The sequence below is a fragment of the Astyanax mexicanus genome, chromosome 11 (genome assembly GCF_023375975.1).
Source record: "Astyanax mexicanus isolate ESR-SI-001 chromosome 11, AstMex3_surface, whole genome shotgun sequence".
Classification (NCBI taxonomy): domain Eukaryota; kingdom Metazoa; phylum Chordata; class Actinopteri; order Characiformes; family Acestrorhamphidae; genus Astyanax; species Astyanax mexicanus.
Window position 1 is genome coordinate 31,684,538 of NC_064418.1, and position 19,119 is coordinate 31,703,656.

A 19,119-nucleotide genomic window follows, 5' to 3' on the forward strand; every position below is an offset into this window, starting at 1 on the left:
GAAAATAAATCAAACTTTCTAAATTAGACAGATGAAACATCATAGCCAAAACAAAATTAACTCTGCTAATCACAGTTTATGTTATTCAGATCCACGTACCTTTTTAATATCATCCTCAGTGGCCTTTTTGAAGTCATGCTCAAATGGACTGGTCAGTTCATTGAACAGACCAACCTCTTCACAATTCTTTAAAAAACGAGTAGGTGTTGGTGTTTGGTCTAAAACAAAAACATACTAAAATGAACAACTTTTAACATCACTGATTATCTCAAACAGGACATTATGGTGAGTCCATCACACAATAACATCCAAAAAAACACACCAGCCATTACTTTATAAAGACACTAGCAATTTAAAAAAAATTACAGCAAACATAGCAAAAATATTTTTTAATTTACTGCTGTCACTTTCTTAGCACAACATACTCACCAGCAACGATGACACTGTCATTGCGTGCTGGACCAAACCTGAGGGTCATCTCATGTTTATGTTTATGGACTGCCAAATGATCTTCATTTGTAAATCGCTGAAAATGTATCGGTCATTTAAATTTCACAAATACAAATTATCCACAATAAAACAGAATCATAGGTAGGCAAAGTATTACAGCAAAAAGTATTTGTGAGGAATGTTTGTAAGGCACTGTAAGGAATCTAATATTCAAATTCTAATTCGTTATATTAGTGATTAGTACAACAAAACACAAGTACCTGACCACAGCCTGGAGCAGTGCAGAGGAATGGCTTATCATCACCACTCATATTCAGAGCTTCTGTTTGCTGCCTCCTAAAGGAAAAAGTACTTTTATAATGAGTTTTATAGTATACCAGTAATACTATATACACAAAAAATACAGTATACAGAGACTCTTCTGTGTCAAGTAGCCTGATACTATTAAAACTCTGTGGCATATAACAACCTGTGATCTGTGGATGCGCAAGGAGCTACAACACTCATATTCAGATCTTCCCCCTAACAAAAATGCACTTTCATAGTAAGCATAGATTTATAACCTAGTATGCCAATATACTACATAAAGAATAGCTACAGTATACAGAATCTCTTCGGTGTCAGGTAACCTAATACTTTTGATACTCTGTAACAGAACAGCCTGTGTTCTGTGGATAAGTAAGTTACATTTAATGTGAATTCAAGTAAACTTTACTGGATAATATAACTAACGTTAGTTAACAAGCTACATCAGCACACATACTCAGAGTCCTGTTAACAAGCTAGATAGGCAGTTAGCTTAGTTGGCTGGCTAGCGTATCTATCGTGTAATACATGTAAATGACAGCATGCTATTTACAGTTGAAAGTTGAATGTTTGCCTATAAATTACAAATTAACATTCATTTTACTCAAACTAACCTACTTGAACAGCACTAAATGCCTACATAATGAGTAAATGACAGCTAGCTAGTTAGCTAACTGAACCTAGCAGCATAGCAATACTCTATTGTCAGTTTTAGCTGTACACTTTCTTTGACAGCTTATTAAATATGTGTTTATTTCAAATTAAATCCCAAATTTAGGCTGATAAAAAGGGAATATGCTGTTTTAGGTGGATATTCGTGTCCCGTTAATGCTTTGTGTGCTGAGGATAACCACACAGGCCAGCTTGTTTACAACCCTGCCAGCAGTTTAGCTACAAACAAGCTAAGCTAAAGTAGCTAGCTTTGACGTTAGCTAGCAGGCAAGCTAGCTAACAGTCCCACCCATTCTCTTAGACACAGAGGATGAACTGAGCTAGCCAGGCTAGTTAGCCAAGCTAATCTAGTTTAGCTAACTAGCTAGCTAACCTAGATAGATATTTCGCCATATTAGCAACAAAGCTTGCGCTGAGTATTTTTAAATATTTATCTGACATTAAAGCAAACTTAGCAAAACAACTGCACATAACTTACGCCCCAGTTTCACCGCTCGACACGTTAAAACGAGCGCTCTTTGTTTACTATGAGTGAATGGAGGCAGCAGTCCATTACTTACCCACGGGCACAACCCTGCCGAAGCCCAGCCAGCGCGCTGCTGCTGCTCTCGCGAGCTTTCCCTCAGTGACCCCCTCTCTCTCACACACACAGCAAGCCCCACAGTAACGATGGCGGCGGGCTTCACTCAGACTACAGTTGTGGACCATGAGCAATGAACACCGTTAAATAGTTAGATTTAGCTGCGTTATTCTTGGGTGGTAGTCAATTAGGACACATTTAGGCACTCCTGTAACTGACACAGAGCAGGCTGTTCATTCAGACAATGTTGCAGTTATTCTAAACTGCTGTACATTTGATTACAATACATTGCTTTTATTTTTTACACCATTGTATTTTATTATTATCTGAGTCGAACTGTAAACAAAAAAAGACAATCTTCAAGTCCAGTAAACAGAAATCTATATTTATTTAATGCAATTTACAAAAGCAAAAGGTCTTAACCAGTTGCAGCCTACTTACATGTTCACTATCCACCAGTATCAGTTATAATAGTTGCTGAACCCCTGAAAATGAGTGGACCCAAAACAAATACACTTTCCCCAATTGTGATAGTTTTGCTATGAATCTTCAAGGTTGACATTCTGGGGAGCACCGTTGGAACTGCTGCCTTTGTTCAACAAGATGGCCCTAGTACAAAAACTACACCGTCCTTTAAATAGTTCAAATCTGTTTTTAATTTCGCAATTGCTTACATTTGTATAACACATTATCATTTTGACAGAGTGAATTTCAAAATGCACTTTTTCTTTTACATGGACATTAAAGAGCAGACACTTTAGGGCGCAATGGTTGAAGTCACAATTCGAAACAGCGTACGTTTCCACCGTTAGTTTATTTTACATGGCGAACAGGATAAGGAAAGCAACCATCAAACAGAAGAGCCCCATGGCTTCAGAGAGAGCGAACCCCAGAATAGCATACGAGAAGAGCTGCTGCTTCAGAGATGGATTCCTGTAAAATAGACAAAACAGTCAGATTAGAAAAGACACGTCAATCATACACACACCTCTCTGAGTTTAACCAATCACTGCAGTGAACACACGGACATACAAGTGAGCACACTCTGAAGACAGCGATTTTGTGAGACCATGTGCCATTAATACAGCATTTGTGAAGACTTGAGTGTTAATGGAAATAACTCAAGGGTAGCGCCCCTCAAATCTTAGCCTAGTGCTCTAACTGCTGAGAAACCACTGCCCGAATTAATTGCAACATTCATTATTGTTAATGAAACATAATGAACAGCTTGTAAGTGTGGTACCCCGTCTCATTTTGCTTTGAGGATAACAGAAATAGTACACCATGTATATATTTAAATACATGTCCTACTTTCAATAGAAACCCACAATTATTTTATGAAGCTTTTTTAAATTCAATTTTATTTATATAGTGCTTTTTACAACAAAAGTTTTCACAAAGCAGCTTTACAGAGATAAGCAGCACCACATAGATGGCAATTTTATGGTGACACTGTGGCAAGGGAAAAACTCCCTTTAAGAGGAAGAAACCTTGAAAGGAACCAAGACTCAGTCAGAGGAACCCATCCTACTCGGGTTGACCGACTCAGTACTTTTTTTTTTTTTTTTTTTACTCATTACATTTTAACAAAATGACTACATCAGAAACTGTTAGTAGCTGACTTGATCTCCTGCCTATGTAGCGTAGTGCAGCATAGAGATTAAGGTCTCTGTGTATGAGCTTTTACTCATGTTATAAATTTCCACCCTATAAAAACACATAACCCTTGGTTATCATATAAAACTGTTATAAATTATGTTAACATAACCTCACTGTATGTTTAACAGCAATAGAAGCACATGCCATGTGTTATTTCATTCTAGTCCTGAGAGTGTTAGGTCAGACTCAGTTATCCTATTCGGTATTTTCTGACAATTTCAGGTCAAAATAGCAATTTCTGTATATTTATAATTTATCATCATTCTTCACCTGGCATATCCGATGATAAGACTGCCGAACACAGTTCCAATTCCAGCTCCAGATCCAGCCACTCCAACGGTGGCAGCTCCAGCTCCAATGAACTTAGCGGCAGTGTCAATGTCCCGGCTCACTGCACTGGTCTGGAAGCTTCGCAGACACATCTGGGTGATGGGGGACTGGGGCAGGAGAGCAGCAGTGGCCTAAAGAATTCCAGTAAATAATGAATCAAATTTTTTTTTTTTTAATGGAAATTACATAAATGACTTGTTGACATATACCAATAAAAACAGAGATAAAATAGGCTTGCACCCTGAGAAACACTCTTCTGTCTTCTCTATGGTTGCTGATAGCAAGGGGCATGATCCAGAAGTGACAGCACCTTATTTCACTGGACCACTATGTGCACTACAAGGTAAGCATTTCTTGGTGGACTAAATGGGACTGAAACTATGTACCTTGCAGTGCAGCTTATTCTTAAATATAATGATCACATCCTTAAAACAGACCCTTTCAAATGTATTTAAAAAAAGTACTGTGTTAAGTAATGACAAAATAGTATTTAGTTTTAATGCATTAAAACTTGTAACAGCAGTATTTGAAAATTAGAATGCTTTTAACATATTTTGCATACATCCGACCTAAAATGTGACGACAAAAATTATAAATCTTCAATTTTAAATTTGTTGAGCAAAATTTCACAACATTAAATGTCACCAAAATGGTGCCAACTTCTTGTAGTACAAATTCATTTTACACGCAAGAAAGAAATAATGTGCATCAATGGAAAAAAAAAGACAACTGTGTAAGTTTAAAAGGCCCTTTAAGAGCAATTGGTCCAAATAAGTGAAAGTGAGCCATGCCTCAATCAGGATCACCAGGCTGAAAGGCCCAAGGAGTCATCATCTAACAGGGGTAGTGAATAATATTACAAGAAGCCAAAATTAAGCCAAATGTAACATCTAAGAATAGAGAAGCATATCCTGTATTGTCTCATGCAAAATATGTTAATAAACAACCTCCATGTTTTCCTCACTCCTGTGACCTTTCAACACTGCATATACGACTGTGTAAAGGGATTCTTCCACCAATATTGAGAGCATTAAAAACTACATCTTCTCAAACAAACACTCACCTCTGTATTGACCTCTGGCCTAGACAGTACAGCAGCAGACACTGGTCTGTATAGAGCTCGGGATCCAGAGCGGACCTTAAAAACAAAAAAAAAAGAGAAAAAAAAAAGTTGAATAAATGTCAGTTTAAACCAAAGCAAATGACACTCAAACTGTGTTTTAATTTATGCACTGTAATAATTGTAAAACAAGCAAGAAAAGTTTGTCCTTTGAAGGGCAAGAGTGCAGGTCCAAAAGTTACACTTCAGGGCTTATCACATGACTTAAGGAAGGACATCCACCTCAGTGCTGAATGAAGTTAGCACAGGTGAAGTTTCCTTTATGTTCTGCTCCTTGAAGTGTTTCTATATGCATGACCACCTTATTAACCTTTTTACTGCCAATAAAAGTGCTTAGTCTATAAATTACTAGAGTTAACTGGTGACAGCTAACATAGCTAGCTAGCTAAATATCAACAAACCATTCCAGCACCTTAGCTACTTAACTAACGTTACTAGAATTGACATGTTAGCAGCTAGGCTAACGCATTAGTCGGTTTAATAGAGGCAGGGAAAAGACTATAGTTTGGACAATGTAAACAGCTAACTACCTATCTAACTAGATTGCCTGCACAAACAGGCAGCAGCCCCTAGACACAGATTAGCTATTCTAGCTTAGTCAAAATGTGTGCAGGTAGCTAGCTAACCTACTAGCTAGCTACCTAGCATAGCTATATGTTGACCTTAACGTAGCGGCTTATTTAGCTAGCTAATGAGCTAAATATTCCAACCCGGATTTAAACACCATTGTACCATTAGCTATAATACAGCTGCAATTACACAGAGTTAACTATTATTTCACTAAACGCATGAACAAATGAATGCATGAACAGCTAAATGAGCGAGTAAGTGAATGAATGACTGAATGAATGAATTCCTAGCGTAGCTAACTAGCTGTCAGCTTCAAGTTCAGCAGAAGGCCCCAAGTATATACGCCCAAAGACACACCGGTTTAGGAGCAAAAACCCGTTTCTGATCACTTTACTCACCAGGGCAGGTGTGGAGACGAATTTCGCACAGGCGTACATTATGGAGTTTGTCCTGTTTTACCGGTTATACCGAATTTGGCAGCAGCAACCGAGCACTGTCTGGGGAGACAAGACAAAACTAAGGTCAACAAGCAATATTACACATTAGCTCAGAAATAAACCCGTTTACAATTACACATAACCCCACTGACAACTGCTGTAGAGATAAGGCTAACGAAGAAGTGCTGCTGATGGAGGATGAACTGAGATTAATACCGGCTGAAATGCCGCTTCCCCATATCCTACCTTAGCCGGAGGTCGAAGCGGTTGGTACACACTGCGCCTGCGCGGAGTCTCCACAGCACAGAAAAAATAAAAAATAAAAATAAAAAAGTCCCGGATGGACAACTGACGTCACTGCAAGGTCTTTGTATTAAAACTTTATTGAAACACTCTTCAGGAAAAAGAACGCTGAGAAAAAAAATATATTAATTAATCAAAAAAAAAAAAAGTGATGTAAAAAGTATTCTCATTCATTAACCAGATAGAATTATATAGATACAAGGTTTTAAAATACTTTTTTACTCAAGTAAAAGTGTAAAATAACTGGTTCCAAAACTACTCAAAGCATAAACGTAAAAGAAATATAAGGGGGAATTGGCATTAAGGACAAAATGTTGAAATGTTAATGTTTAAAAAATTGGGATGCAGTAGAATACCTGGTATAGCCGCATATACAGCTCTGGAAAAAAAAAAGAGACCACTTCACTTTCTGAATCAGTTTCTCTGATTTTGCTATTTATAGGTATAATGTCATGTTTAAGTAAAATGAACATTGTTGTTTTATTCTATAAACTACAGATAACAGTTCTCCCAAATTCCAAATAAAAATATGTTCAGTCTTACACACTGCTTTTGGATAACTTTATGCCACTTCTGGTGCAAAAAATCAAGAAGTTCAGCTTGGTTTGATGGCTTGTGATCATCCATCTTCCTCTTGATTTTATTCCAAAGGTTTTCAATTTGGTAACATCAAACAAACTCATAATTTTTAAGTGGTCTCTTATTTTTTTCCAGAGCTTTATATGTCCATTGAAAATTAATGTGTCCTGTACGATGGATTACATACAGAATATATATATATTTTTAAACAATGTTCTGCACCATGTGCAGAACTACTCCAGGTGACTTCTAAAGTATAAACCATTTTCTGGTTTGTTTAATATTTTTTGTTTACAAAATAATTCCTTGTGTGTTCCTGTATAGCCTTAATATTAAATGGACATTGTAAAAAAATCAATAAGAGGTGTGTTCAGACTTTTAACAGGTACTGTATATAAGCTGGCATTTTAAGGTTAAAGGTAATATGTTATACTGAGAGTGAATCCAATGAACCTTTTTTGTTAGCAATTTAATCCTATAACATCTGAAGATAAAAAGGCCAATTATTAAGTAAAATGATTCATATATCTAGTGAATGCAAAACAATATACATTTGATTTTGGTTAATTATATTTTAAGTTTTAAGGTATTCTTTCTTCTATTACCTTCTTTAGAAATTACACTGTAAGTTAAACTAAAGTTTACTAAAATAGTTTAAATATAAAAAATAATCATTATTTAAAAAATGTTTCGATTTTTGGAAATGTAACTTGTGAATTAAATTACTATTTAACTAATGTACTTTCTGCAAAATCTCCCCTTTTCAATATTAATATATAATTTATGATGTTAATCTTAGTGCATTGAGACAAACTTCTCAGCAATCTATCTGAGATATGAATTCAGATTTAGTCTCTGTCTGTCGTATGAATTGGGCGCTTTTCCAGCAGCAGTATTTCTGTAGTTGAGGGTGATGAATGGCTTGCCAGTGCTGTGGGCCATGCGCAGGTAAAGCTAATGAGTGCTGAGAGCCTCAGTGGGCTCTGCTGGTGCCTTCAGACCCAGAATCCCCCTGCTGCTTCCTCAGGTGTGCTCATCTGTACAGGTGAACATAATCTTTCTCACTGCATCAGAGATACTCGTATGTACTGGGTTAGTGCAGAACAAGGTCATCTGTACTGATATGCCAGTATTAGTGTTTAACAATCATATTCTAATTTGTAATTAGTTAATGAAATAAACTTGTTTAACTTAAATATAATGATATAATTTACTGGGTACAAAGACAGGGCAAAATATCATAAATATTGATTTAAATACAGAGTATTCTGTGTGCTTCAGCCAGTATGTTCTTCTTTGAATTGTCTAAAATAGAGTGGAAATCTGTCTTTTTTTGCATCTGATACCACCCACTGCCCGTCCCCCAGTCCTATTTTCACACCACATATTGCCAGGTGTAGAACACATTAGCAGGCAAACACAGCTTGCTGCAGCCTGAAAATTCTTATAAAACAATTATGTGACCAGAGACAGAGCAAAATATGAATAATTACTTGCAATGTGTTGAATAGATGGAGACAGCTTAGAGCCCAAAAGGACTACAAGACAGCAAAGTAAGCACTGAGCGCCAGCTAATATGAGCAAACCTAAGTAAGGTCATTCATAACAACCTCTAGTAGAGATGGACACAAGTCATTTTAACATTCAAGTGCAAAGGTTATCAAGGCAGTGAGTATTTGAGACCCAGACTAGTGTTGGCTAACACCATCATGCTAAAACATGCATACATAACTTAATTTCAGTCACAATAGCGCAGCGGACTGGTTAGAGCTGTTTACTACATCACACAAAGAGTAGCACAGAAATTTACTCAATTTAGCATCGTTTTCTCAACCTAGCATCTCTTTTTCCTTTATGGTTTTCATCATAACATTGTATGTCACCTTGCGATAGTTGGCCACAGCTCCAGGCATGTGTTCTCACTGTGTGTGTCTTTAGAGTGTAACTGATCACTTGTGTGTATGCCCATCTCAATTATGTTATGCAGTGGTACTTGAAAATGTGTTAACCCCTTAGAATTTTCTATATTTATGCATGTACCTTAAACATTATATAGATAATAAGGCACATTTTAAGCGACACTAGAGAACAAGGGTGTCACCATGTTTCCCTTCTAATTCAGCAGGTCTCGTCGCTTGAGGGGTAAAAAAACAATTCTTTAAGTCAAACGATGTTAATCTACACAGATTTCGCTCCTGAAAACGGTTTATTTAGGTGAGTAAAATGCTTCCATTTATTTACAATGAGCTCAGATTTCCAGTGTTTTAGCACCGTTGGCAGCAGTGCTAGCCATGGTTAGCTGCAGTGCTAGCCACAGTTAGCAGCAGTGCTAGCCACAGTTAGCAGCAGTGCTAGCCACAGTTAGCAGCAGTGCTAGTCGCGGTTAGCAGCGCTTAATGGTAGTATGATAAATGCTGCTCGACAGCACTACACTGAGGAGCCGTGAGTGTTACGAGTGTTAGCTATTAGCTAAATGGAGCAGGTAAAATCAGGTCAACACAGGCTACAGTAGCAAATAAAACTTAATCTGAAACTTTATTCTGTTTAATCTGTTTACAAAACTTTATTTATAGTAACTTGCTACATTTCTTAATGCAATGTTTTGTGTTTATGATCATTTCCATAGACATCAGTGTCAGACTAATTAGTGACATTTTATTAACAGACTGATGAACTAAAAGTGACACAATTTAACCTAATTGAGTTGATTAAGCAGAGTCTTGTCACAAAAAATAATTTAAAGAATTTAGGAATGTTAGACAATAGATCCATTATAAACCGTGATACTTTTACTGGAGTAATATTTTAGCATGGGTATCTCTTCTTTAGCTCAGGTGCATTGACTTTCAGTGTTTGCTCATATGCTGAACATACAGTATGTGGACATTGTAGGCTGAGGCAGGAGATGATTAAGATGATCCTTGTGCTCAGTGACCACCAGAGGGGGTCAAAGAGTCTTATGTGCCCACTGTTCACTGAGAGGATTATGAGTTCTCCTGTCAGTGAACAGGGTAGACCTAGTGGGTTGCTGACTGCCACCCATGCACTGGTGGTTTCTAAAAATGAAAATCATAATGCTAATAGTTGGGTCAGTGTGGTCAGTGTGTGCTGTTCTGATGTCTCACTACTAGGTCTTTCAGAAGCCACATTAATTCAAAATATAAAGGAGGATCCACTATCTCCTTTTTCCACTTTCATGTATATGCTCACCTGTATTGTATATTCTCTCTCTCTCTCTCTCTCTCTCTCTCTCTCTCTCTCTCTCTCTCTCTCTCTCTCTCTCTCTCTTTTGCATTCTCTCTCTCTCTTTCTCTCTCTCCTGTAGAGGGAACATCTTGAGACACTGCATTTGCATGCGGCCCCCATCAAGCTGCATGCACTCAGACTGGTAATAAAAGGCATTGACCCCCTTAACCTTTATGAATTACAATTTGTGCCAGCACCACATCCTGTCAGAAGAGTGGGCACCTACGGCGCTGTGTGTACGTGTGCATGTGAGAGTGAAAGGGAGCGAGTGTGTGTGTCTGTGTGTGCTGTGCAGTTGTTAGAGAAAGAGGAAAAAGGTTTTTACAGCCTCGGCCCGACACTGACAAGCTGTGAGTAGGCGTTCTGCATTCTGACAGCACAGGCAGGAGGAAGCTACAGCAACACACACACTCACATATGCAGCATGATATGCAAACACACTCTCACACACAGTAATTTACCTGTAATTAACACACAATATTCATACATTTCATTTGCAAACAGTATTACTGACATAAATTGCATATAGATTGCAATACATAGCTTACAATATTATTATATAGAAACAGTGTAACTTAACATTTGGATATTTTTAAATTATCATGTGTTATATAAATATTATGCTATACCTACATACTATGATACAATATTTTAAACAAATAGTGTTACAGTTCCTCAATACTGTTTTTTAACAAGAGTGTAACATCATACTCACATTTAGTTAAACAGTATCTACGTATATAACGTATGCATGTTGTTACACTATTTTAACAGAACATCATAGCTGCAAACAGTGTAAGTGTAACATCATATCTGCACGATGTGACAATATTGTATCATAAGAGTGTAACCTTATGTTTGCATGTTGTTACACTATTTCAATGTGTAATATCATATCTGCATGTTGTTATACTCTTTTAACATGAGAGTGTAACATCATACCTGCATATTGTTACACTATTTCAACATAAGAGTGAAACATCATATCTGCATATTGTTACACTCTTGTAACAAAAAGTGTAACACTTTTAACATGAGTGTAATATACATAGATATTGTTACACAATTTTATCCAAAGTGAAACATCATATGTGCATATTGTTACACTTTCTTATCCTGAGTGAAACATCATACCTGCATATTGTTACACTTTCTTATCCTGAGTGAAACATCATATCTGCATATTGTTACACTTTTATATCCTGAGTAAAACATCATATCTGCATGTTGTTACACTTTTATATCCTGAGTGTAACATCATATCTGCATATTTTTTACAACATTTTATTTTACGTGTAACTTCATATCTGCATGTTGTTACCCTCTTGTAACGAAAAGTGTAACATCATATATACATCATATCACTGTGTTGTTTTTTATTTTTAGAATATTATTGTAACATCATACCTGCACTGATTAACAGTATACCAATAAACAGTATAACCATATCTAATATTTGTATTTTAACTTAATAATGAAATAATATCTATGATGTTACGCAATATTAACAAGAGTGTAACTTCATATCTACATGCTGTTACACCTTATTTAAACATAACAGAAGAGTGTCGCACATCTGCGTACTGTTTTGAGCATAATAATGTACCATAATATCTACATGTTTCTCAGTTTTAGAAGTATAGAGTATAATGTCACATCTGGATTATTTACACAGTTTTACCATAGTGTCAGATAACATCTACAGAGATAATTCCTGTATTTTACCATGTTTATTTTAACACAATGTCTATGTGTTGTTACACTATTCAGACATAATTGCATGGAAACACCTTTTACCGCGCAGAGCCTAGTTTTGGCATTTCTCTCATAATTGGGTTGTGGACTGGCCAGCTGGGTTGCATTAGTGTGTGTCAGTATAAGTTCTATAGAAAGCAGCCGGCTGTGCTCTCCGGCTGCTGGACGTAATGGACATGTTCCTGCTTTGTTTGTGGGCATTCAGAGATTTAAAGGTCATTAGTATTCACTGCATTGATTTTGTGGGCCGATCTATAAGAGCACTGATCTGTGCTCTCTGCCAGAGAGAGAGAGAGAGAGAGAGTGTGAAAAAGAAAGAGAGAGAGAGAGACAGAAAGAGGAGAAATGCTGAGAATGCTGAGACGGGCAGAATTATATAGTTCTGCCTCTATCTATCTCTTGAACAGGCATCTATATGAGAGCCAACAGTACACAAACAGCCCTGGCTCTGAGAGTGAGTGTTATTGAGTTCTTTATTATGCAGGACATAAGCTGCGTATAATTGTATGTGGTATTAGATTTTACCTGCCTTTATTTGTCATTTGTCTGTTGTTGATTGAATCAGACACTTTTGCATGAATGCTTTTATTATCTGAAAGATCCATTGGCTAATGGCGAGAGTCAGAGCTGGGAGCCTTAGTGTGCTTTAGCCACTTCATGTGCTGTTAATGGGAGATTATTAGGCATTTTCTCACGTCTCTGCTGCTCTCTAGCGATCTGGCCTTTGCAAGTCAGTGAAAGGGAGGGAAAGCTGTAAAACTACACCAAAGTGCCAGTACAGCCCTGAGATACACAGTCCACCTGACGTATGTTTGTAACAAAACAAAAAAAAAGAGAGGCCAAAAGGTCATGTTCACATATTGCACTTGGATGCACTCCACATAAATTTCAGCACTAGATAAAAGGAGCTGCGAAACGAGCAGCTTTCTACATCTTTATCCGCCTTCAACACTGGCATTATTCCCAATGAGTAACGAACACAGCAATCTGCAGCTCAGCTACAAATCCTCCCACTGTGCGTTCTGCACATTAATGTATTTATGATTTTCCATAATGCGAAGTGCTATAAATCACCATATTAATCTACCTGCGCAAAGTGGATTCTCTGTATCAGGCACTCCACTCGCCTCTTCTAAATGAGTCTTCACGCCTAGCAGTCTGGGTGGGGGGTGGACGGTGCGGAGGGAGCCTATTCTCACATATCGACGTAAAGCAGCCCCTCAGGAGCTATAAAATGTGTCTTTAACTGCAAACTAGAAATACTCAAGCATAATAATAGCAATATCACCAAGTGAATCATCAGGGCCGATCAATGTGATAAATTCATTAAATTCCAGCTCAGCTTGGATGGATGGAAAAAATGAAATAACCCAGAGCGCGCCCAGATGTCACCTGGCAAGAATTTGTGTGTGTGTGTGTATATATGTCTCTGTATGTGTGTGTCCCAGCAGACATAAAAAAAAAGACACACAGAATTTGCTGAGAAATTCACGGCCTTCCATGTTTCCTCTATTAGGTGTGATCGGAGTCAAATGGGCTGCAGGGTGAGAAATGAAAAGCAGACCAGGCCCTGACTGACTCCCATAAAAGCTTAAAACTCCTTCTGCTTTTTCTATGCCTCTGTTCAGTGTCAGGAGAGGCAGTTATGTGGCAGTGTGTGTATGTGTATGAGTATGTGTGTGGCCGAGTGTGTGTGTGAGAGAGAGCCTGGAGGCAGCAGTGTATGGGTGCAGGAGCGTGGATGACAGGGGTAGCCGAGCGATGATTGGTTTACAGATGTGCGGTTCCTCTCTTGTCCCCAAGGTCAGCTGGATTTACACTCTGAGTGCTTATAGCTGTTTAATCAGCACCAGCCCGGGCTGATTAAAGACGCTCGCATAATGGAAGAGGCCTGACCTTTATGTTCTTCGTAGCAGGAAAAAAGAAGAAGACGGCGTGAAGGTGTCGACTTCTGACGCCTCCAGACACTCTCAAATAGGCGCATGTATGTATGTAACACACAGACAGAGCCCTCCCCCAACCTCCCCAACACAACACACCACACAACACACTCTCAGAGACGTGTGTTTTTTTTAGGAGACATCTGGGGAGACGGGGGAGACAGACAGACAGGCAGGCAGGCAGGACGTATAATAGGAATGTTCAGCAAAGCTGCACCGCACATGCTAGAATGCAGAGTGTCTGTCTACATATCTCATATTGCTGCATTGCTGCTGTGATGCCTTTCAAACATGCGTGGGTATTCAAACAGAACACGTATGATATGATTACACATATGGTGCGGAGAACACCGTGTCTTTCTTTCCCGGACTGGTGTATTCCCGGCCACTCAGGCAGGGCTGGGGTGGCCTCGCAGAGTTAAGAGGAGAGATCAGTCGCCACTGGCTCTGAGGGCTCGTTTGAAAGATCAGGTGTCATTAACATGGCTGTCTCAGTAACGACCCTATCCTGATTTTAACGGCCTGACCATGTGTCATGGCCTGAGAAAGAGAGAGAGAGAGAAAGAAAGAGAGAGAGAGAGAGTGTGCTGCAGGCCCAGTGCTGTAGAATGTCAGTAGCAGATGCCCAACTCAGCGAGTTCCGGAATGCTCAATTAGTCGCCTTTATAGGCTCCATTAATAAGCATTAATTTTCTCTCCCCAGATATGAGCCAAGCCAAATGCAGCCAGACTGCTCTGGGTGGCTCTACGACAAAAAAAGCCCCTCAGAGCCAACGATTTACAGATAAACACGTGTGAACAGTCTTTACCAATAAAAATCGGAAGTGACAAAAAGGCAGCACTGCTAATTCAAAGCAATTGAAATGTCTCTCTCACAGAAGATAACCTCGTGAATCTTTGAATCAGCAGAGTAGGCCAATTTGTTGACAGTGTGCTTCAAAACAATTGGTGGAAGGGTGGATAAGTGGGAGGGGAGTGGTGGGGAGTGGTGGAATGTGGGAGGCGAGGGGGGGGGTGTCCCTTATAAAGCACTAATGAAACCAATCAGAATGACCTAGCCTAGAGAGCGGTAAAAAGTCATTTAGCTACCACCCGTCCGAGCGCTATTATCCCGAAAATGAAGTGAGTGTTGACTTTGACAGGCTCATAAACAAATTATGAGGAACACAGGCCTTCTATAAAGGCTGACCCCAAGGGCACAGAGCCTGGGAGGCGGCACACACATGAAACACACACGGAATTTCAACATCCTAGTGGAACAGGATGAGGGGAAAAGTCTATTAAAGGGAGTCAATGGGAAAACAACTCATTTTCCAAATCTTACAGACTGTTGTCAGACGTCCAGACAATAAAGTGAGGCTTCATGTTATGAAGTCAACAAAAAAACAGTACAACACAGTCAAAGTACACCTCACACGATATTCATGCACATTGGCCCACACACACAGCCACACACAGCCACACACAGCCACACACAGCCACACACACACACACACATGCGCAATCAACTCAAGGCGCTAAGTGGAAAGGTGCAGGCCTGTCTTGTCAGAGCACCTCTGTGTAAATTGGGGGCCGTGGCAGCAGTTGCTACAGAAACCTGCTTGATCTGGCCCCACTCCTCCCACACTCTGAGCCAATCTGGCGTGCCTCAGTCTGAATCCATCATGGAGCTTTACGAGTCTGTCACACACAGGTTCACACACACATACACATCTTACTGCATATGGCTGAGAGCTAATGCATTGTGAACTAACGCAGACTACTAACCTGGGCTCTCCACTGTTCACACACACACACACACACACACACACACACACACACACATCAGATGAGCTCCATCCCCTTAATCTGTCATGGTGTCAGGGCCCGCAGCGCCGGTGACCCCCCCGACCCCTGTGCGTGAGAAGGCCTGACTATGCTTTGCTGTTCACGGCGGTGGGCCTCACCTGCTAAAAGCCCTGTGATCGGCCACCAGCGGAGAAATCCACAGCTCTGTGATCGACTGCCTGTTCTGCAGGTCACTCACACACACGTTCACACAGGCCGAGAAGCGGTCATACTAATTCCAAACAAATGGACCTTGTCTGGACTGTGTCACTGTCAGCATGCCGGCCTTTCATGGGCTCATGCGAGTGGCCCATAAAAGTCCTTATTTCAGGCTTTTGGGGGCAGATTTATGTAATGAGCAATTAAAAATGTGGGAGGTCGGAAACCGTCGGGAGGTCAAAGCAAAGAAAGAGGCAAAGATGTTACGCAGATATGGAAAGAAAACAACAACAACAAAAAAAAAACTAGCGCAAGGTTTAAAGAAAAAAGCCTGAGCACAGCAATGATGTAAAGTTAAGCAGTGTGGCAAATTAATGAGGTGATTCCGAGATTATTCCGAGCAGCAAGCAGCCTTTTGCAGACACACTCTGTTTGTTGCGGGTATAAAAAATGGGGGAAAAGGTGAGGATCCATTTTTTCCTTTTTAAATTAAAACCAGGAGGGAGCATTTAAGCAATAATACGAAATAAATGAATCCAATCTCAATGTAGGAAAAAGGTGATTTTTACAATAAAAGTCAAATTAGAAGTAATGTCTTCATTTCGCCGAGGCGCAGTCGGCCTGTTATTAATCATACAGTAAATAGAACCTGCCTGCTGCTTCTAGGCCTGTACAAGAGCGAAAAATTAAACACCAATCAAAGTCCATTTCTATCATCATAATTCCTGATAGTAAGCCTCACCTTTCCCCACGTAGCATTTAGCCCTATAACAAATCTCACACTTTATTGACTGTCGCAATTTGTTGCCTTTCATATTTTATATTTATGGGCTGCCTCGACACAATCCTGTTTTTTAAATAGGTATCCGTGCCATTTCTGATATGCAGCATAATTTATTAGACATGGAAATATGGGAGTGCTGGCCTGAGACGCGGCCTAATTGATGGCAGCAGAGAGAGAGGAACGAATAGAGAAAGAGAGGCAGAGAGAAAGAGAGAGAGAGAAAAAGAGAGAGGGGAAAAGAGACTGCAATGGCTGCTTGCTGGAAATAATCTCCAGTGTGCACTCTCTCTTTCTCCTTTCCCCTCTCTCTCTTTTTCTCTGCATCCATATCCATCCACATTTACGGTGGCGACTGACCAGGGCCGAGCTCCATCATGGCGAACCACTAATCCAGCTTTGGTTTTCTGAAACTAAAAAAAAAAAAAAAAGCCATCAAGAATGTAATTAGCTTTCAATAAAAGTGGTGGTGAGATTGGCTCAGCGTTTTCAGAGCGGTGCCTGCGCCTCAGATATGCTTTATGTAGACGTGGAGAGCGGTGAGTTATGGTACGTCAGGTTTCCATGCATTCTAATTAAATGGAGGCTGCTTAATAGGTGGGCAGATTCAGGCGCTCGTGCTCGGTTCCCCCGGGCGCCATTTCAGCGCCAGCACTCTGAGCCGCCATTAAACGGGAAAATGGGGCGGTTCCAGAGAAAACAATAATAAAACAGACTTCAGTGACCGCCTTAAGCCTGAGCAGAATGTTGGAGCACAGGGGTTAAAGTGACTACTCATAGTCTGGAACCTGCTGAGAGGCCAGAGAGGAAGGAGGAGCAGGTTGGGGTGGTCCTTCGATGGAGGGTGTGACTATGAGGTGACCTAACAAATTTGGCAAATATATGATAATTGTTATAATTTATATTGGGAAAAAAGCATTGTTTTACTCCTTTTATTGAAATTACAAACAACTGTACATGCAAAAAAAAAATTAACATATATTTTTTTTTATATCATCACTGTGGAGCAAAAAAAAAAGGCAACTTTTCAGGAGATCGAAAAACTCTTCTTAACTTTTATTTGCCATTAAAAGAACTGTTGAATTAAGTATTAATTATTATTGTAAAAAAATATAAATTGAAAATGTTTTTTTTGTCCTGGACAATTTGGAAACATCAATTGAGGACCTTTTGTCTTCATGGGGTTAAGGACCGCTCCAGTACCTTCCTGAACTAAAAGGGGTCTAAATTAACTAAATTTAAACTTGGGAATGAGTAACATAAAACCAATCTTAATGACAAGTGTCATTACTTTCAATTAAGTAATATTTCTAGTTCAAAATAAAACACAAAAAGTTTACATTTAACAAAGAAAAGAAAAAAAAAAAGAAAGAAAATGCATCAGGGCCAAAAACGGTTGCTTCTGTAACAGAAGACAATTTCTTAAAGCCGAAATGCTGTTTTTCATGAAGCCATTCTTTTTCATTTTAATTGGACATGATGTTGCCAAATACAGACCATGTTTGTGTGTGTGTATGTATGTATGCATGTACGTCTACAGAAAGAACACATACATTGGGGCTTCATAACAGATTAATAAGTAGTTTATAGTATAAATATTTCTTAAAATATGTATGCATGGCTTATGAAAGTACTTATAATACCATAAATAATATAAATACATAAAACATTTTATAAAATACATGAGATTGTATTAGAATATCATGCATAAATGTAAAGTATTATAAGAGAGAGAAAAAACCTTGATAAAAGGAATGAAAGAGCCTTCCTAAAAATAAAATAAAAATAACATGTTTAGTGAGTTCTGCTTAGTAAAGGTGTATTAACTGAAAAATGTTTTCCCACATTAGATAGATAGATAGATAGATAGATAGATAGATAGATAGATAGATAGATAGATAGATAGATAGATAGATAGATAGATAGATAGATAGATAGATAGATAGATACTTTATTTATCCTGAAGGAAATTTAGGAAAATTAAGAAAATTAGTTTGAGGCCATAGAACTATGTTGTTTATAAACAGATGTTTTCAAAACCCTGCATCTTATTGGAATAATGCTTCGTAACAGGCTTATAAATAAATAAACCAAAGGTCAAAGAGTATCAAATTTCCTCATGAAGAAAAAGAAAACAAGTATAAAACAGTTTTTAACTGACTAAGAGAGACCAAAAGTACAGAGGTTATAATTTAAGAGAGGGAAATGTATGTATAGTGTTCTTAATATATTTACATAATAAATTTATTTTGAAATCTAAATTATAAATATGTTAAATATAAATATATATACAGCTCTGGAAAAAATAAGAGACCACTTCAGTTTCTGAATCAGTTTCTCTGATTTTGTTATGTATAGGTATATGTTTGAGAAAAAATAACATTGTTGTTTTAATCTAAAAACTA

At 38.6% G+C, this 19,119-nt stretch overlaps 2 protein-coding genes across 4 annotated transcripts in view; both read right to left on the reverse strand.

The window, feature by feature from the left end:
- atf2 (activating transcription factor 2) overlaps nucleotides 1–2,233 on the reverse strand; it is a 30,013-nt gene extending 27,780 nt beyond the window's left edge. Inside the window, exons 1-4 of one of the 2 annotated variants that reach the window (XM_022680334.2) lie at nucleotides 1,989–2,233; nucleotides 711–786; nucleotides 430–526; nucleotides 100–218 (exon numbers count right to left, since the gene is read on the reverse strand). In XM_022680334.2, coding sequence (XP_022536055.1) covers nucleotides 100–218; nucleotides 430–526; nucleotides 711–761 — 267 coding nt within the window. In that variant the 5' untranslated portion in view covers nucleotides 762–786; nucleotides 1,989–2,233. The other variant, XM_022680335.2, reaches the window with a different exon arrangement.
- A 144-nt stretch (nucleotides 2,234–2,377) lies between these two features.
- On the reverse strand, nucleotides 2,378–6,511 carry atp5mc3a (ATP synthase membrane subunit c locus 3a). Of its 2 annotated transcripts, none has more exons than XM_007234849.4 (5): nucleotides 6,371–6,511; nucleotides 6,086–6,184; nucleotides 5,061–5,135; nucleotides 3,938–4,128; nucleotides 2,378–2,941 (listed from the first exon to the last, which is right to left on the reverse strand). In XM_007234849.4, the coding sequence occupies exons 2-5, from the start codon at nucleotides 6,122–6,124 to the stop codon at nucleotides 2,827–2,829; spliced, it is 420 nt and encodes a 139-aa protein (XP_007234911.1). In that variant the 5' UTR covers nucleotides 6,125–6,184; nucleotides 6,371–6,511; the 3' UTR covers nucleotides 2,378–2,826. The 2 variants fall into 2 exon arrangements, with proteins under 2 accessions (XP_007234911.1, XP_007234912.1); XM_007234850.4 differs by having other exon boundaries at nucleotides 6,277–6,384.
- Nucleotides 6,512–19,119: the final 12,608 nt, after the last annotated feature.

Bases quoted from the DNA above. Each gene is read 5' to 3' on its own strand.
- atp5mc3a (XM_007234849.4), bottom strand. From the start codon at position 6,124: ATGTACGCCTGTGCGAAATTCGTCTCCACACCTGCCCTG. The intron at 5,136-6,085 runs GTGAGTAAAGTG...TTTGTTTTTAAG, and splicing joins TCGTCTCCACACCTGCCCTG to GTCCGCTCTGGATCCCGAGC. The intron at 2,942-3,937 runs GTGAAGAATGAT...TCTATTTTACAG, and splicing joins CTTATCATCGGATATGCCAG to GAATCCATCTCTGAAGCAGC.